Source organism: Candoia aspera, chromosome 1, assembly GCF_035149785.1.
Source record: "Candoia aspera isolate rCanAsp1 chromosome 1, rCanAsp1.hap2, whole genome shotgun sequence".
In the NCBI taxonomy this organism is placed as follows: Eukaryota; Metazoa; Chordata; class Lepidosauria; order Squamata; family Boidae; genus Candoia; species Candoia aspera.
In genome coordinates, this window is record NC_086153.1 from 169,758,084 (window position 1) to 169,777,311 (window position 19,228).

The 19,228-nt window shown below is 43.6% G+C and overlaps 1 protein-coding gene across 1 annotated transcript in view; it reads right to left on the reverse strand.

The window, feature by feature from the left end:
- The window catches only part of ATIC (5-aminoimidazole-4-carboxamide ribonucleotide formyltransferase/IMP cyclohydrolase), a 37,662-nt gene that overhangs the window by 6,780 nt on the left and 11,654 nt on the right, over positions 1 to 19,228 (reverse strand). The window contains exons 8-13 of the mRNA XM_063317909.1: positions 16,465 to 16,590; positions 16,038 to 16,145; positions 15,420 to 15,505; positions 14,235 to 14,324; positions 6,248 to 6,376; positions 4,299 to 4,391 (exon numbers count right to left, since the gene is read on the reverse strand). Of these exons, the coding sequence (XP_063173979.1) occupies positions 4,299 to 4,391; positions 6,248 to 6,376; positions 14,235 to 14,324; positions 15,420 to 15,505; positions 16,038 to 16,145; positions 16,465 to 16,590 (632 nt within the window). The remainder of the gene's footprint in view (positions 1 to 4,298; positions 4,392 to 6,247; positions 6,377 to 14,234; positions 14,325 to 15,419; positions 15,506 to 16,037; positions 16,146 to 16,464; positions 16,591 to 19,228) is intronic.

The window sequence follows — 19,228 nt, forward strand, 5'->3', positions numbered from 1 at the left end:
TGGCGGACGTCTATACAGTCAGTAAAAACAAGACCTGGAGCTGACTGTAGTTCAGATCACAAACTTCTTATGGCACAATTTAGGATCAGACTGAAGAGATTAGGGAAGACCCACAGATCAGCTAGATATGAGCTCACTAATATTCCTAAGGAATATGCAGTGGAGGTGAAGAATAGATTTAAGGGATTGGACTTAGTAGATAGGGTGCCGGAAGAACTATGGACAGAAGTTCGCAACATTGTTCAGGAGGCGGCAACAAAATACATCCCAAAGAAAGAGAAAACCAAGAAGGCAAAATGGTTGTCTGCTGAGACACTAGAAGTAGCCCAAGAAAGAAGGAAAGCAAAAGGCAACAGTGATAGGGGGAGATATGCCCAATTAAATGCAAAATTCCAGAGGTTAGCCAGAAGAGATAAGGAATTATTTTTAAACAAGCAGCGCGCGGAAGTGGAAGAAGACAATAGAATAGGAAGGACAAGAGACCTCTTCCAGAAAATTAGAAACATCGGAGGTAAATTCCAGTCAAAAATGGGTACGATCAAAAACAAAGATGGCAAGGACCTAACAGAAGAAGAAGAGATCAAGAAAAGGTGGCAAGAATATACGGAAGATCTGTATAGGAAGGATAACAATATCGGGGATAGCTTTGACGGTGTGGTCAGTGAGCTAGAGCCAGACATCCTGAAGAGTGAGGTTGAATGGGCCTTAAGATGCATTGCTAATAACAAGGCAGCAGGAGATGATGGCATCCCAGCTGAACTGTTCAAAATCTTGCGAGATGATGCTGTCAAGGTAATGCATGCTATATGCCAGCAAATTTGGAAAACAAGAATGGCCATCAGATTGGAAAAAATCAACTTATATCCCCATACCAAAAAAGGGGAACACTAAAGAATGTTCAAACTATCGAACAGTGGCACTCATTTCACATGCCAGTAAGGTAATGCTCAAGATCCTGCAAGGGAGACTTCAGCAATTCATGGAGCGAGAATTGCCAGATGTACAAGCTGGGTTTAGAAAAGGCAGAGGAACTCGGGACCAAATTGCCAATATCCGCTGGATAATGGAAAAAGCCAGGGAGTTTCAGAAAAACATCTATTTCTGTTTTATTGACTATTCTAAAGCCTTTGACTGTGTGGACCATAACAAATTGTGGCAAGTTCTTAGCGGTATGGGGATACCAAGTCATCTTGTCTGCCTCCCAAGGAATCTGTATAACGACCAAGTAGCAACGGTAAGAACAGACCACAGAACAACGGACCAGTTTGAGATTGGGAAAGGAGTACAGCAGGGTTGTATACTCTCACCCTACCTATTCAACTTGTATGCAGAACACATCATGCGACATGCTAGGCTTGAGGAATCCAAGGCTGGAGTTAAAATCGCTGGAAGAAACATTAACAATCTCAGATATGCAGATGATACCACTCTGATGGCTGAAAGTGAAGAGGAACTGAGGAGCCTTATGATGAAGGTGAAAGAAGAAAGTGCAAAAGCTGGCTTGCAGCTAAACCTCAAAAAAAACCAAGATTATGGCAACCAGCTTGATTGATAACTGGCAAATAGAGGGAGAAAACGTAGAAGCAGTGAAAGACTTTGTATTTCTAGGTGCGAAGATTACTGCAGATGCTGACTGCAGTCAGGAAATCAGAAGACGCTTAATCCTTGGGAGAAGAGCAATGACAAATCTCAATAAAATAGTTAAGAGCAGAGACATCACACTGACAACAAAGGCCCGCATAGTTAAAGCAATGGTGTTCCCCGTAGTAACATATGGCTGCGAGAGCTGGACCATAAGGAAGGCTGAGAAAAGGAAGGTAGATGCTTTGGAACTGTGGTGTTGGAGGAAAATTCTGAGAGTGCCTTGGACTGCAAGAAGATCAAACCAGTCCATCCTCCAGGAAATAAAGCCAGACTGCTCACTTGAGGGAATGATATTAAAGGCAAAACTGAAATACTTTCGCCACATAATAAGAAGACAGGACACCCTGGAGAAGATGCTGATGCTAGGGAGAGTGGAGGGCAAAAGGAAGAGGGGCCGACCAATGGATGGATGATATTCTAGAGGTGACGGACTCGTCCCTGGGGGAGCTGGGAGTGTTGACGACCGACAGGAAGCTCTGGCGTGGGCTGGTCCGTGAAGTCACAAAGAGTCGGAAGTGACTAAACAAATAAGTAACAACAGGGAAGAATCACCACTGTTCTGAGTAGTTGGTTCCATGATCAAACTGCTCATACTGTTAAGAAATATTTCCTTTTGGTCAAGATCTGCCTTCCCTGAACTTAAATTTATTATTGTATGCCTGCACCATGGAACAAGGGAGAACAAGTCTTGATGTGCTGATGTGTGACATCATTTCATTTATCTAAAGAATGCTATTATCCCCCCATAGTCTTCCCTTATGAAAGCTAAGCATTTCCAATTGAATCTTTGTAGCACTGTCAGAACCAGGCCAAGAACCACACTGAGCCAGTGTCTCCCAACTCTACTTCTTTATTGTTCTCACCATACAGACAGAATCTTGCCAGACTAAAGCTACTCTAACCAACCCAAGCACAAATAACCCGAGAGACTCTAGGGCGGGGCCACCTTGAGTCTCTTTGCTTTCCCACCAACAGCCCCCGGACTACCAAGAGTTCTCTTATCTCCCTGGAATGCGCTCTTTCCTTCCTGAGAGCCAGTGGCAGTGCTGAAATCCACCACATCACACCCCCCTTCAGGGACGCATTCCATTACAAGCGCAGAGCTTCTACTCCTATTATCAGCCTCACTGCCTTTCATCAAAATCTCGTTTGGTTTGTCAGAATCCTTGTTAAAGTGTGGTACCACAAACTGGACTCAGTACTCAAGCCGGGGTTTGATCAAGCAGAATAAAGTGAAATGATTACATTCCATAAACTGTACTTTGGTTGATGCAGCCTAAAATTGCATTTGCATTTTTTTCCAGCCATACACATTATTACAATTCAGTATGCAATCAGCTAGTATTTTAAGATCTTTTTCACAAATATGATTGTCAAGCACAATATTCCACATTCCATACTTCCACATTTTATTTTTGGACTTAGGGTCAGTCACGTAATATTTCTCTCTAATTTAATACGGAACACTTTTCAATGAATACTTTTTGAGTATGATTTTCAAGCCAACTATGTATCTTCTTGATTGACATGCCACTCAACTCAATGCTCAATTAGCTTGCTAATTAAAATACTGCAGGTGGTTTTATCAAACATTTCTGCTCAAATCAAGATACAGTCCGTGTACAGTATACCCACAATCTATTAAAGAAGTTTTCTTATTAAAAATTAGATAAGGTTTTCTAGCAAATCTTATTCCTGACCCATCCTTGCTGTCTATTAGTAATTACTGTACTAAGGTGCTTACACATCATTAATGCCTTCATGATCTGCCACAGAATCTCCCTAGATAATGCCAAATGTCTATAGTTCCTCAGATCCTCCTTTCCTTTGGCACTTCAACCATTCTTAAGAATAGTTTTATTTTCATTTCAATAAATGAGGCAATTATTTGGACAAGTTTATGAAATTACTTGTTTAAACCAAGAAGGGCTTAACTTCATATAATCTTCTGCGATGCCCATAATTGCATTTTCTAAACAGAAAGGGCCATGTACCTGCTTCAGCTTTAGGGACACATATAACTGAACTCCTTTCTCTGGCCAAGTTAATTTCCCAGAAAGACAGGGAGAAGACTAAGATGAATGAGTGCATCAAGAATGCTGATTTGAGCTGCTGAAGGCCTGGAAGTTCACGATGGCAGAATGTATAGTCTGAAGTAGCATCACTGATTGCTCAGTAATTCAAAATATGAATGACGCCTTATAACAGAAAGGCAACCTTGTACTTTTTTTACAGTATTCACTTTACTGTATGCAAAATATATGTATGTGTATACACACACACACATACTTACATATGACCTCAGAATCTGATGATGGTGAGATATTGTTGAACAATCAGTCCCTCACTATGGATCATACTGGTTGGAATCCAGAAATATCTGAAGGATTACATTTTCTTAAATTAAAATAAATTATGAGCTCTTTTGGAATCTGTAAATGCCCTCATCATTTTTTGTTTGAGGGGAGATACTGTAACACTCTTCAAATTCTTGAAAGACGATCCCACAATAAGATGAAAACTCCTATTGTTCAGGATAACTTATTGTTAAAAATGTTAGGAACAATTTTGACAGCAGTCAGTTTTAAAACTGGGCATTCAATGAGATCAAAGAACAAGAAAACACTCTCCTTTAGATGTCCCTATGTACATACCTGTCCATTCTTGGCATAACAAACTGAATTAGACTGAGTATATTTAACAGCAATGGTAGCAACAATCAGATCTCTGATAGCTGGGTCAGGCAACTGAAACAAAGAAGAGATAATTACAAAGGCATCTTGGAACTCAGTTGCAAATTCATAAGGAAATGAAAACACCCACTGGCTTGTCAGAATTCTTGAAGATATAACATGCTGGCCTGGCTTCTGGCATTCTTTCCAACTCCTTAATAAGAGCTCCTCTCCGGTCACATGACCAGGAAGGGGAGGGAGGTTTAGAATGGAAGACTCAGCAACATTCCAAGTCACCATCGAACTGCCTCCCTCATAGGGTTATACTAGGGAAATTTTTCTTTTATTTTTTGCCCTCAGCCCTGGCTGGATTCACATCATTTTCAAATTTCAAAAATTTCTTTTGTTGGTTTCTCTGAACACCAAATGTGATTCCATTCTGTTCAGTTTTCAGAGAGTTATCCTGCTAATGGGCAGACAATGGGCAATTAATTAAAGGCTGTTTTGAGCCTGACTTTAAATAATCCCCAAACTGTTCCATTCCAAATTCAAAAGGTTGAATGGTTGAATTACAGTAAAAATTGTTTCTTGATGGAAGGCAATTTCTGAAAATGTCAGAGTAGTGAACTCCAGTTTAAAAAGCTTATCAATCTCTATTTGTTCTATGTTCTACCAACATACTTCTCATCTCCTGCATGACCACTCTGTTTCCTAATGTTCACCTTCTGCACACACGTATTTAGCTAGGTAGAGCTGCAAAGGTGTGATTAGGTGGTTCTGCTGAATGCCAGCTAGGTTTAAGCGTGTGCTGTAGCTCCACAAGTGACTACGCCCTCTGTATGCAGTCAATCCAGGTTCAAACCTGGTGTCTCCAGCCACAGCTACCAAAGAAACCCTAAAAAACTGTTTTGGATAGAAGTTGCCAGTGCTGAGCCAAACAGGAAGGCAGCTTCCTCTATTCCTAGCCAAAGTCAATGTTTAAGCTTCTACAGGTCTGAAAGCCATCCTACCTTGCCCAATCCTGCCCAAAGCTGCTGCTGTTACAACTGGACCTTGATCACCAGAGGGCAAAGTTTGAGATTCAGGGGGGCAAGACACAGGAGTGTTGACTTTTAGAGTTTGGATCGACATCTGGGCTGTATTAGAAAGAGTAAACTGTTTCATAGGCCATTCACCTAGGTACCCCATGGAAAGGAATAGTCTATGTCAGTGGCACAGAAGACTCTCCACCGGCATGACCAGATTTTAATGATGCAATTGTAGGAAATCAGTAGCATGGGTTTTGGCTATTCTGAAGCAAGCAGAAAGTGCTCAAAAACAGCAGTGTAAAGCCTAAAATAAGCTTACCACAATTTAAAAAATAAATCCTCCCCACTTCCCTAATCCAGATGACAGCAGAAAATCCAAAACTTTTTTTCGTAACTACTCGCTCTTGAACCTGCCACATCTGTAGTAGCAACCGATTTGTCAGTGTGTGTCCTATAGAGACATTAAACTAGGGCAAAGCCTGCCAGCTGCATTCTCTTGGGGCTGGTTCTCTAAAGAAGCAACTCCACTTTCTCTCCTGTAATTGCAACCCAGCTCTGACACAAAGCAATCTTAGCATCTAATATTTCAAGTCATCTGTTCTTCTCCATACTGTTCTGTCTACACAGAGCTTGCACAAACGTAGCTGTTTTCCCTTAGCATCGTGTATTAAATTGTATTGTATGCTCCATTATCTCCTTCATAAGCAATCTTATCCAGGGTTTTCAAAAGAGACTCTCAACAGCCCTGTTGACAGAGATCCTTCGAACAGCAGATGCAACAGGACTAAGCCTTACTACTGAAACTAGTCCCATTTTCATTCTAGAGGACATACCTGTTAGGAACCCATTAGATACCTAGCTTGCAGACAGCCCTGATATCAAGACATCCTTTTTCCTACTTACATTTTTATTTTTGGTTACAATGTTTTTGAATAGTGATCGATCAATCACACCATCATTCCTCTTCTGCATTAGATGCAATCCAAAGAGAGTGCGGATTTCATTTTCCTCCGGCTTGTAAGTTGGATCCATCTAAAATCAGAGAAAGATTTCACTTCCTTGACTCATTATTTGGTGTCAGTGACAGAGTTACTGGAATATCTAACTCCCATTATTTCAAATAGTTAAAAGATGGCCAAGAAATTGTGGCCCTTACAGTAACAAGATACAGTTCAAAATACTGAAGCGGCATCCCTCTGGTGTTCATGATGTTCAGAGCTGCACCCTTCTGTTCATTAATAGTTGCTTGTAACTCTAACGTTTCTAACTGGGGAGGAAGCCACACTGAACACACGGGGATTCCTTTTGAGTAAAGGTGTGTTGGACTGCTCTGCTCAGAATTTGCAATATTGGGAAGATATATGTCATGAGTAAGGATGGCGAGCAGGGGGCTCCCATCCAGACTGTTAAGCGCATGTGTAGCACTGAGGAATTGGGCAGCCATTCAAAGAGACACAGATCGGGATCGTCTTAACCTTTGGGGTTTATATGTCTGGGTTTTTCCCATGCTTCTTCAGTTTGTTAGGCTGCCTGTTATGTACTAGCAATAAATATTAGAGACCAGTTCCTTGTCTCAGCGTGTTTCCTGGCTGTTAGGACATCAATCCTAACAAACTCCTACTCCCATCGAAAGAGGGAGGAACAAGAAATTAGGGAGAGACATTTGGAAATGTCTTCAGAAAACCAAGAAATGCGGCTCACCATCCAACAATTGGCAGCAGCCCTGCAACAACACCAACAACAAGTAGATCCCCAAATCAACACATTACAAGCTGCCATGCTACAGCAGTTACAACAACCAGTTCCGATTAACCCACAACCGGCGCCAGCAGCAGCTCTGCCAGTAGTCTTGAGATCCCAGGGCAGTCTACCAGAGAAATTTGGAGAAGCAGGACAGCTGAGAATCTCTCTCACACAGTGCACTATGTTCTTCGACAGCAGACCAGCAGAGTTCCCCACAGACAGAACCAGAGTCACCTTCATCCTAGGCCTGCTAAAGGGCCCAGCAGCCAAATGGGCTATTCCCATGGTGGAGAACAACGACCTGATTCTCAACGACTACCAGAATTTTTTGGCAGGGTTCCGAGCACACTTTGACGACCCGATCAGAGAGGCCACGGCCAGCCGAGAGATTCGGAAGCTCAAGCAAGGTAACAAGAGGGTGGGAATCTATATTGCTGATTTCAAGTTGTTAGCAGGAGATCTGGACTGGAATGAGAGTGCATTAAAAGACCAATTCAAACAAGGGCTGGATGAGGAAATTAAGAATGAATTGGTGCGCCAGGGAACACCAGCTACCCTAGAAGCCTTATATCAGTTATCGGTGGTCATAGATGCCAGGCTAGAAGAGCTCAGACAGATGCAGCCGGGGAGAAGCAGGACCCTCAGAGCGTTTTCAGGATTTCCAGCTCTCTCCGTAGCATCCTCTCACTCAGCACAAGAGGAGCCAATGCAGATTGGGGCAAGCAGGAGACTGATTTCCGAGGCTGAGAGGCAGAGAAGGAGAGAGAGAGCCCTGTGTTTCTACTGCGGAGCCCAGGGGCACATGGTGAGAGCTTGCCCAGCGAGAGGCCAAGCAACTCCAGTAAGAGCCCCAAGGCAAGCAGCTGAAACAGGAACCATCTCCGCCTCTGCTTCCAACTAGGGAAACTCCATCTGTCTCCCTCCACAGAGCTCAGCAGGGAGACCATCAATCAATTAAGGAGGGTGTAGAGAGCATTGTATGCTATGCTGTTGGTTGGCAAACCACGACAGCTGTGCGAGATGCTTATTTACATTGAACCTTCCTTGAACTTCCATAGTGGATAAGGTTGTAGCAAAAACTTTCCTCACAAGGCAACACGAGCTGTAACCTGAGCTGTGCCAGGAGGCTATCGGGGGTTACATGAGGTATGCATTGCTATTTAGACCAATCAGCCTTCTGCTATGTGAATTACTGTTTTAGTGCACTTGCTTAGCTGGGGGAATAATAAAAGAGAGCTTACGGCTTGAATCGGGGCTCTCATCCCGAGGAAGTTGTGTCTGTGCATTCTTCCTACATTCTTCCTGAGAGACCACAAGCTCTCATCCTGAGAAAACTTGCAGCCTGTGTATCCTTCATGAGAGACCACCACAGGAGGGCTCATTCCGAAGATTCCAGGCAAGCCTTTTACTACTTACCCGTAATAATGCACGTCAGCCCAGAGCACCAGGTCAAGCTAGAGGCCATCGTGGATTCCGGAGCTTCAACAAATTTTATTGATGTGCAGACCGTACAAGACTTCAACATCCCGACCAGAGAATTGCCATGTCCCATAGAAGTGGAGACCATTGACGGCCAGCCCCTCAAGGCATGGCCAATTAGAAGGCTCACAGAACTGGTGCAACTGACAACGGGAGACCACACTGAGTGGATCCAGCTTTATGTTACTGCATCGCTTAATGTGCCTGTAATCCTAGGCACACCTTGGCTGAGGATCCACAACCCATTGCTGAACTGGACTACGGGAGCAATCTCCTTCCCAGCTAAGGAATGGCAGCACCACAAGATTCAAGCCACTCCATGCTCTCCAGCAACCAACGCAGTCACGGAAGCAGGGGGGGTCCAGTTGCCAACCAAGTATGCAGATTTTGCAGACATTTTCAGCGAACAAGAGGCCACAGCACTACCCCCCCATAGGGACTGTGACTGCACCATTGAGTTCGTACCAGGAGCCAAGATTCCAGCAAGGAAACAATATCCCATGTCCCCCAAGGAACTAGCCACCTTAAAGGATTACTTGGACTCCAATCTCCAAAAGGGTTTCATCCGACCATCTACTTCCCCAGCGTCTGCTCCTACCTTCTTCGTACCAAAGAAGCCTGACCCGTTGGCACCTGCAACCCAGGAGACACCCATGAGAGTGGTCCATGACTTCAGTTTTTTAAACAAACAAACAAAAAGAGAATCCTATCCTCTGCCCTTAATCTCGGATCTGCTAGATCGCTTACAGAAAGCACGCATTTTTACCAGGTTGGATCTCAGGAGTGCGTACAATCTGATCCAGGTGAAAGAGGGGCACAAATACCTGACTGCTTTCGACACCAGGTTTGGAAAATTTGAGTACCTTGTTATGCCCTTTGGCTTGTCTAACGCAGGAGCCATATTTTCCAGATTTATGAATCAAGTTTTCTCTGATTTACTAGATAAGTATCTGGTCATTTATCTAGATGACATATTAATTTTCTCTGAGGATGCTACAACTCACGTAACCCATGTACGTAATGTCTTGCAAAGACAGAGAGAAGAGGCTGTTTGCCAAGCTAGAGAAGTGTGCCTTTGATTTAACTGAATTACATTTCCTGGGCTATAAAGTCTCAACAGAAGGCATATCCATGGATCCTTCTAAGGTCCAGGCAATTCTCTCTTGGCCACCTCCCCGAAATGTTAAAGATGTACAAAGGCTGTTAGGATTTTGTAATTTCTATAGGCGTTTTATAAAACGCTATGGTGATCTCGCTAGACCCCTCACACAGCTTTTGAAGAAAGGAGCAAAATTCATTTGGGGGGAGAGACAGCAAGCAGCCTTCCAAGAATTTAAGCAGCTCTTTGCATCCCAGCCAGTTAAGACACCCTGATCCCACGAAACAATTCATCATGCATTCAGATGCTTCCGATATTGCCATTGGGGCAGTGTTATTGCAATATACAAACAAAGCCGAGAATACATTGCTTCCTTGTGCCTTTTATCCACCCCTGCTCTCACCAGCAGAGAGAAACTATGATGTTTTTAACAAGGAGTTGCTGGCAATTAAAGCAGCATTCCAAGAGTGGAGGCACTGGCTAGAAGGGGCAACCTTTCCTGTGAAAGTTTGCACCGATCACAAGAATTTACAGCTTCTACAAAACACCAGATCCCTCACCCCACGCCAGATCAGATGGAGCCAGTTTTTCTCCCGTTTCAATTTTGTTATTTCTTATGTGCCCGGGGTGCAAAACTGCTTGGCAGTCGCCCTGTCTCGATCCTTTCAGGCAAATCCCGCCACTCACCAGGAGGTACAGGCTACCATATTACAACCTCACAACTTTGATCAGTCTATGAGGGGGAGCCAGACAGAGATTTTAGCAGCAGGCAGACAAGCAGAGGACCTATTTACAAGAGTCAGAGCTCAGCAGCAACAGGACCCATATGCCAGGGCCAGGATGGATGACCTCCAGAGGGACCCGCAAGACACTGCCTCCCCATTCAATGTGGAGGCAGGAATCCTCTGGCATAGTGGGCGATTGTATATTCCCCCTTCATTGAGGGAAGAAGTACTGAGACTGTGTCATGACCACCAAACGGCAGGCCACGGAGGCGTTTTCAAAACTCTCCATAGAGCTCTGAGAGACTACTGGTGGCCTAAGATGGCTGCAGACATAAAGGGTTACGTTGCTTCTTGTCACACCTGCAGACAAGACAAGCCTCTCCCAGGGAAGCCCACAGGACTCTTGCAACCCCTACCCACCCCTAGTGAGCCTTGGGATACTATCTCCATGGATTTCATCACTGATTTACCCCCGGTCCAGGGCCTGACTTCCATACTGGTGGTGGTGGACCTTTTCACAAAGATGGCACATTTTATTCCTTGCAAGGGCCTCCCATCTGCACCAGCCACAGTGCAGTTGTTCATGGACCACGTTTTTAGGTATAGAGGCATGGTGAATCACTTGGTGAGTGACAGAGGCCCACAGTTCACTTCCAGGTTCTGGAGGGCCCTTTTCCAGTCATTAGGGGTCCAGATCCACCTGTCATCAGCACATCATCCTGCCAGTAATGGGCAAGCCGAGAAAATTAACCAGTGGTTACAGCAGTATCTCAGGTGTTACACCACTTATCGGCAAGACAATTGGCCAGCCCTGCTCCCCATGGCAGAATTTACTTATAACAACTCTGTGCAATCCTCTACCAATATGTCCCCTTTTCAGGCACTCTACGGGGTTAACCCTCGGGTGTTGCCCACCTCCTCCCAGCAGGGAACTGTTCCAGCCGCGGCTGATTTTCTTAAAGAGCAACAAGCCGCACAGTTGTTAAAGGAGCAGCTGAACAGGGCAAAGAGTGCTTACAAGAGGGCAGCAGATGCTCACAGACAGGAAGGGCCAGCAATTGCAGTAGGAGACAAAGTGTGGCTCTCTACCAAGTTTTTGAACTCTACCAGACCCTCCAAGAAGTTGGACTCTAAGTTTGTGGGCCCTTTCACTGTGGCGCAGCAGATAAATCCAGTGGCTTATCGTTTACAGCTCCCAGCATCCATGAAAGTCCATCCAGTGTTTCACAGAGCCTTGCTAGCCAAAGACCCTCCCCCAAGTGCCTTGCGATCGCAACTGCCCCCCCCCACCTCCAGTAATTGTGGAGGGAGAGGAGGAGTACGAAGTTGAGGAAATTCTGGACTCTAGGAGGAGGGGAAAGGGCATCCAATATTTCATACACTGGAAAGGGTACCCTGAGGAAGAGCGCACGTGGGAGAATGCCAGAGAGGTGCATGCACTAGCACTGGTTCATCATTTTCATCAGCTTTTTCCTCACAAACCCAAGCCTCGCACTCTACCCGAGATTCCTTCTTCGGCTGAGCAGGCCGAAGAAGCCCAAGCAGAAGAGTTTGTGAGTGTGCACCTTCCCCCCCCCCACCTGAAGCCTTCACTCCAGTTACAGAGGAGGTGGGGGAGCCGCAGCCCTCCACCTCAGGCTTGCATTTCCCAGGGGGGAGGGGGGATGACTTTTCTAATTATCTAGATGTTTTCCAGCAGCAGCCACCTGGCCCAGAAGCGTTATCAGACCTGGAGAGCAGCACTGATTCGTCCGTGGAGGAGTTTTCCTTTGAAGACCTTCCATCGTTGCCCAGTTCCCATGGGACCTTAGAAGCAGACGCCAAATCTTATCAAGACTCTGGAGGGGAGGGGGCTGAAATGGAATGTGAATCTGGAGGGGAGGGTGATGTCATGAGTAAGGATGGCGAGCAGGGGGCTCCCATCCAGACTGTTAAGCGCATGCGTAGCACTGAGGAATTGGTCAGCCATTCAAAGAGACACAGATCGGGACCACCTTAACCTTTGGGGTTTATATGTCTGGGTTTTTCCCACGCTTCTTCTGTTTGTTAGGATTCCTGTTATGTACTAGCAATAAACATTAGAGACCAGTTCCTTGTCTCAGCGTGTTTCCTGGCTGTTAGGACAATATATGCATGTAACACTGTAACTACACTTTATTCTTTCTAGAGCAACTACTGAGTTGGAAACCACCGTCAATGCCAGACTGTTAGATTCCTAATCACGAGGATTAACCTTTTCTTATTGTTTCATTTGAAAACTTCAGGAATGAATCTTAAAGTGTATTTATTACACATCAAGTGCACCCTTATTTCATAATCAACATGTTGTAACAACAACAACTTATTAAGCCTGTATGCCGCCTGTCTCCCAATGACTCTGGGTGGCTCACAATAGTCAAACAAAGAAATTACAATAAAACCAATAAAAGAGAAAAGATGACAACCACGACAGCCCGGATGGAATAACACCCTCTCCTTTGCTCTTCACCCAGGCCTCCACAATTCTTCTAAATAACAGCAGAGTGGGGGCCATCCGGACCTGGGGCGGGGGGGGGGGGGGCTTGTTCCAGAGAGCAGGCGCTACTAAGAGTCTCATGCTGATTTACAAGAGGAATGAGCGGCTTTTTTGCTTCTGTGCTCCCCCTGGACCTCATGATTATCCTCAGAATGGATGGGGCTGATTATATTTGTATTATAATCCAAAAGATTTTTAAAATGAATGTACAATTGAAACCAGAACTTTTCCTTTTGGGTTTGATGGATAAACAACTTGAAATAAAATTTGGGACTCTGTTCTTGTATATGACAACAACTGCAAGACTTCTGTATGCACAAAGGTGGAAGGATTCACAGATTCCCACAGTAGAATGGATGGTGAAATTAATGGAACTGGCAGAGATGGCAAAGCTGACAGCACTGGTAAGAGAAAACAATTTGGCTGGATTTGTTTCTACATGGAAACCGCTTATGTCTGGAAAAAAATGAAGTTTTGATTTTGGGTTTTGATGATTAAGTTATAGCTTATAGAAATTATGTTTACTAAGGTCTGATTTATCACATACTATATTAAATCTGTGCTGGAGAAGGTCAGAAGTCACTTTCTCTGTATTGCTTTCTAACTATTTCTGCACTTTTTAGTTTGTCTTTTTTCTTTTAGTATTTTCTTCAATCTTTTCTATATTTTGTATTTTATCTGTATTCTGAAACTTCAATAAAATTTTATATATATATTAAAAAAAAGAATGGATGGGGCTGAAATTTTCAGCCCAAATTTTTTGTTTGTACAGAAGCTTAAAGCACATATTTTGCCCTTTAAACCCCATCAGGAGAAAAGAAAAAATAAAAGGAAAAATTTGCCAGCTTGACAGGGTGGGGGAGGACAATTCAGGATTTGCCAAAAGACCTGAAACTCAACTACTTGTGGGGGAGAAGGCCGGAGAGCTGGGGCTGCAGGGAGTTTAAGTGAGGCACTGGGGGAAGTAATATGCAGCCAAGGGACTGCATATTACTTCCCCCAATCAGGATTTACAGCCATTCAAGCACACTACACTAATAGTAAACAAACCTTTGATGCTCTACTATAAAAACTATTGCACACAGTTTAAAGCAGTTTATGAATGAGAGCTCATGGTTTTATGGTCTATATCTTTTTTTAGCTTTGTTTGTATGAACACATTTAAAACAGGCAAATCAAGAAATCAGATTTTAGACTGGGAGGGGCAGTGGAAATAGGTGAAAGGTCCCCCATGCAAGCACCAAGCCACGCCTGACCCTTTGGGGGGATGTCACTTTCGCAACCCACATCTAAATCATCCTCAAATATTCCGAAGTACAAAACACTAACCTGGAGTACACAGTAGCTGCCATTTTTCTTTTTGGATAGAATTTTGAGGGCTTCTTCTTCAAAGCCTGGAGCCACAATCCCATCAGACACCTACACAAATAAAGGTTAAAACACCAAGTGGGACAAAGAAGACAAAGTTTGAGTGCTGATTCTTACGTAGCAGAAACAGCAATGTTTGTATACAGTACAAAGGAGCAGCCAGAATCATACTAGTAAGAAGGGAACTCAAAAGAACCAACAAGGACTGAGCTTGGAGGAGCGGGGAGAGAAAATCAGAGGAACAGGCAATGGAATGAAGAATCTGGAGGAGGTTTTGGCTGGCTGGTATTCTGAACATCTTGCCAGACAACATGTATGGCACAGACGCACTCCATCAGAGAGGTTTGAGCACTGGAACCTGATTTGCAAAACAGAGATATCACCCAATTTGCTTCAACAAACTGGGGGTCTGGAGACTCAGCAGCTGCACTCCCTGCAGGGCCACTGCCTTTGCTGGTTGCTATGGACCCAAAATCCCATCTTGGCATACACTGTGGGGTTCCCCACAACCCACATTGGAGCTGTTCAGCCTGGGAGTCCTTCTGAGTGTGCTGAGAAGTCTTTGGGCTGGCTGTGGATTTCTTGCCTACTAGGTCCGCCCTGCAGCCTGCGCTGGAGTCTCCCAGCCTGAAAGACCCTTAAGGTTCCCCTGACCCATACTGGAGTTGCCTAGTGTGGGACCCCTTAACCAGCACTGCAGGAGGCGGCTCCTCTCAGAATTCTAGGAGTTCTTGGCCATTTTCATAAAGTCCTTTTTCAATTCCTTCTGTGAAATCACTACTTTCCCAATTTCCACTTTATTTGTTATGAATACTGATCAATCCTCTAGGGCAGGAGCACGTAAGTAGTGTGGCTGTGACCGTTATTAGAGCCACAGGGCATGTAGCCACGTTGTGAGGCCATGTAAGTTTACGACGTGTGTTTTGGTTGTTGTGGGGAGAGCCTAAGGGACAAAAATTGGCCTTATTTGAGGGGTTGGGGGAGGGGAAGTCAATCTCCTAATATTCCACAAAGCTTAAGATATCCTTTTGGCCCCTGAAGCCCCACAACACTGTCCCCAGCTATCCCTGAATGTATTGTCGTGCACTGATAGAGCTAATTTCAACTGCAGTTATGACTGTAGTAGAAAATGCTGCAGTTACTGACCTCCCTGGAAATGATCTTCGCTGTAGGGACATCACAGATATCAGACAAAGCAATGAAGTCCCCAAAAGACGACATCCTATCAGCACCTGGGAAACAAAGTTATGTTTTCAAACTAGGAAACTCTCATGAGTAAGACCCATGTCATATATATAAGAAAGAGCACAGCAGCTGGATGGAACCTGCCCCAGGAGGCACAAGCTTATCATGCAAATTTAGCAATTTCCAGCATATTGTTTTTTTGAACACTGCTTTCAGGTTGGTATGGTCATACTTTTTCTTTATATGTCCAGTCCACGCTAAGTATGTACAAGTGTGTGTAGCAATTCAAGATGGATCCATTCATTGTAGATCTCTAAAATATGTAGATGCCTTTTCTTTATTTGCTGCTTGACGAATGACCTATCTTTCAACTGTTTCATAGCAACTGGCATCTATAAAGTGACTGAACAGCATGAGGCTGCTAGTCTTTTGTGTAAGAGAGATGTGAGAAAATGCCAAATAAGCCTGAAACAGTTTGGCCACTACTGCTCTACACTACCATCATATCGACAGGAAGAGAAATAATTCTACTAGAACGTGAAATGAAAAGACCTGGCCCCCTTCTGAGACCCCACTCACCTCTTGCTCTGGCATATGCAGCTGCCAAGGGTGTTAGAGTGGGGTACAAGTCACGCACCATGCAGACTTCAGCTTCCTCCTCGGTGAGGGGCACACCCACAGCAGCACCTAGTAGACAAAGTAAGTGAAGGACAGTAAGAGCCTCTTCTCCGAGGCCTGAAGGTGACTTCTCAAGATATAAAGGTGTGACATTACTTCACATGTTGTCCTGAAAACTGCAGTGATTGTTTCTATTCCATTTAAAAAATGCACATCACTTGCTACACGCAACTTTGTTAGAAAGTCAATTCTTCTAGCAAACACGCTGAACATGTTTTTTACAAACCCATCTCATAACTGCAGCGTCTCTTAAAACGTGAGCGAACGTGCACTCTGAAGAAAATACACTGGCAAGCAACCAGACCAGAACTAGGAGTTTTGGTATTACCTGCTGGACTGACATGCTTGAAGGAAGTGGCGGCAGGGATGCCCAAGGCTTGCTTCAGCTCCCTGACCAACTGCCAGGCATTCAGAGCATCACACAGGTTTATGAACCCCGGGGAACCATTCAGAACTGTGATGGGATGAAAAAACTCACTCAGTCATAAAGGTCATTCTGCATTCTGAAGTACACCTAAACTACACCTGCCATCAATTCAGGTTCAGAACACCAGTCCTGAAAGGTCTACCTCTTTAACCCTACAAGCTGTAAGTTAGTGGTGGTTCTTTCTTCATCTGCTCAGCAAAGTTATGTCACCTTACTGATTCAGCTCAATTTTTTATTGAAAGAGGGAAAGAAGTGCTTTACAGAAGGTATCCAACATAAAAAGGAGCCAGCAGAAATTTGCAGAACTGCTTCTGCTCCCTTAAGAAACCCTACAACATCCTCTACGTGCCTGATGTGTAAACAAACTCTGCCTGAAGGAAAGCACCTCAGCCCTGTAGAGTTCTCTACAGAGGGACAGGCACTGTGTCTGGCTCGCTTCAGATTAAGGCTTGGGGATGTTACAAGTGTTAAATAGGATGGGGCTCCTAGCTATGTTCCCATTCGCCTCTTTACTCATTCAGTAGCAAACCCCAGAAGAGGACTATTAACTTGTATAAATCAAACACAGAGACATTTGTTTTAAATAAATAGGATCCCTATCTAGGTTGAAATCTGAAAGTTACTATCTGAGGGAATGGTAAAAGAAAAAAAAAAGGTAAAGGTGAGAATAAGCGTAGAGCCACAATAGTATGATGAGAGTTCAAGAAGGTATATGAATAGCTGGGTATGGCAAAAGAGCTAGATGTTAAATGCATCTATAGATTTATCTTAGGGTTATATGAGCGCTGAAGTTTCATTTATTGATTTAAAATACTTTTGTGTAAAACTAAGATTTAAAAATACATATATAAATCTTATATTCCAGAGTTCCAAAAAGTTTTGGTATGCAATGTATCAATATGTAAAATGTGAAACCTAAGTCTAGTTATCAAGATTCTTTACAGCAGCCCAGGGCAAGCAGTACAGTTTTCATACTTAACTCAGAAGAAGCAGAAGAGACACTTATTGAAGAGCCTAAAGATACTTACTGAAAAAAAGCCTTCCAGTAAACTTGAACCTGAACCTGTGTCTACCCAGTCACAGTCCAACATCAGCAATTAGACTGTGCTGCCTCTACTGCTACCAAGAGCTGGGAATCAGATTTTAGAATCAGCTCTAATCCTGCCTCCAACAGCACATTTGCTTTTATTAAACAGAATCACAGAAGAGCCCCCTGGAGTTGGAAGGAGCCACTTAGGCCACTGAGTCCAATCGTTTGATCAGTGCAGGAACCCGAGTCAAAGGATCCCTGAGAGATGGCTGTCTAGCCATAACTTCAACACATCCACTGAAGGGAAGCCCACCATTATTAGTAATTAGTACTACTGGGTAATTAATACTACTGTCAAACTGCTCTTACATTAGGACACTTTTGCTAACATTCAATTAGAATCTGCCTTGCAATAACTTAAATCCATTTTTCTGTATCCTGCACTATGGAATGAGAGAGAACAGACCTTGATTCTTTGTGACAATCTTTCAGTGCTATCATGTACCATCTCAGTCTTGTCTTCTCAAGGCCAAACATTTCCTATTACTTCAATCTCCCTTCATAGGGCTTTGTCTTTAGTCCTCTGAGCAACCCCACTGCGTTTCTCTAACACTGCTTTACTTTGTCTCAATTCTTTTTAAGCCTGTTACCCAGAATTGATTACAGTATTTGAGGTGGGTCTGACCAACACAGGGAAAAAAAAATAGACCTGTAACTTTACATTTCAAAGCTTTGTTTTGTTGATGTAGCATAAAATTGTATTTGCTTCTTTTGTAGTAGCATCACACTGCTCACTCACATTCCATTCGCAATCAAATGTGATTCACAAGTATTATTACCAAGCCACGTATTCCCCATCCTATACCTGCACATCGGATTTCTGTTCCCTAAGTGAAAACCTCTGCATTTGCCTCTCTTAAATTTCATTATGTTACTTCAGTTCATTTCTCTAACTTCTCAAGATTGCTTGAATTTCATTTTCTCTTTTAGGGCATTAGCTACCCCAACTAATTTTGGGTCATCTCCAAGTCTGATAAACATTCTCTCTACGTTAATAATGGTCAAAGGTACAGCATCCAAGACTGAACCTTGTGGCTCTGCATCTGATATTTCACAGTAGTTTGATGAATAAGCACTTTTTGAGTACAATTTCCCACTCAGCTATGTATGTATCTGCTATCCAGCACACCCTAACTTGCTCATCAGAATATCACAGAGAAGCCTTTCTCAAACCTTTTGACCCTGGAAGAACCCCTAAAATATTTTTCAGGCTTCGGGGAAGCCCTGAACATTCAGGCTCAAATACAGGCCAGAAGTTACAAAATTATTATATTCATTTCATGTGTAGACCTGTATATATGCATTAACAGTGTTCTTAAACTAAAAATAAAGAATGAAACTTACCTGTTTAATGTAAAGTTGCCCTAATTTAAAATTTTAAAATAAATCATGATCTCCCAGGGAACCCCTAATGACCTCTTACAGAACTCTAGGGTTCCACAGAACCCTGGTTGAGAAACCCTGTCATGGAGAATTCTATCAGATGCTTTGTTTTCAAGGTGCTTACAGGCTGAGCTCTTTATGATCTGCTCTAGAATCTTCCCAGTTACTGAGGTCAGACTGAATTGGCCTTTA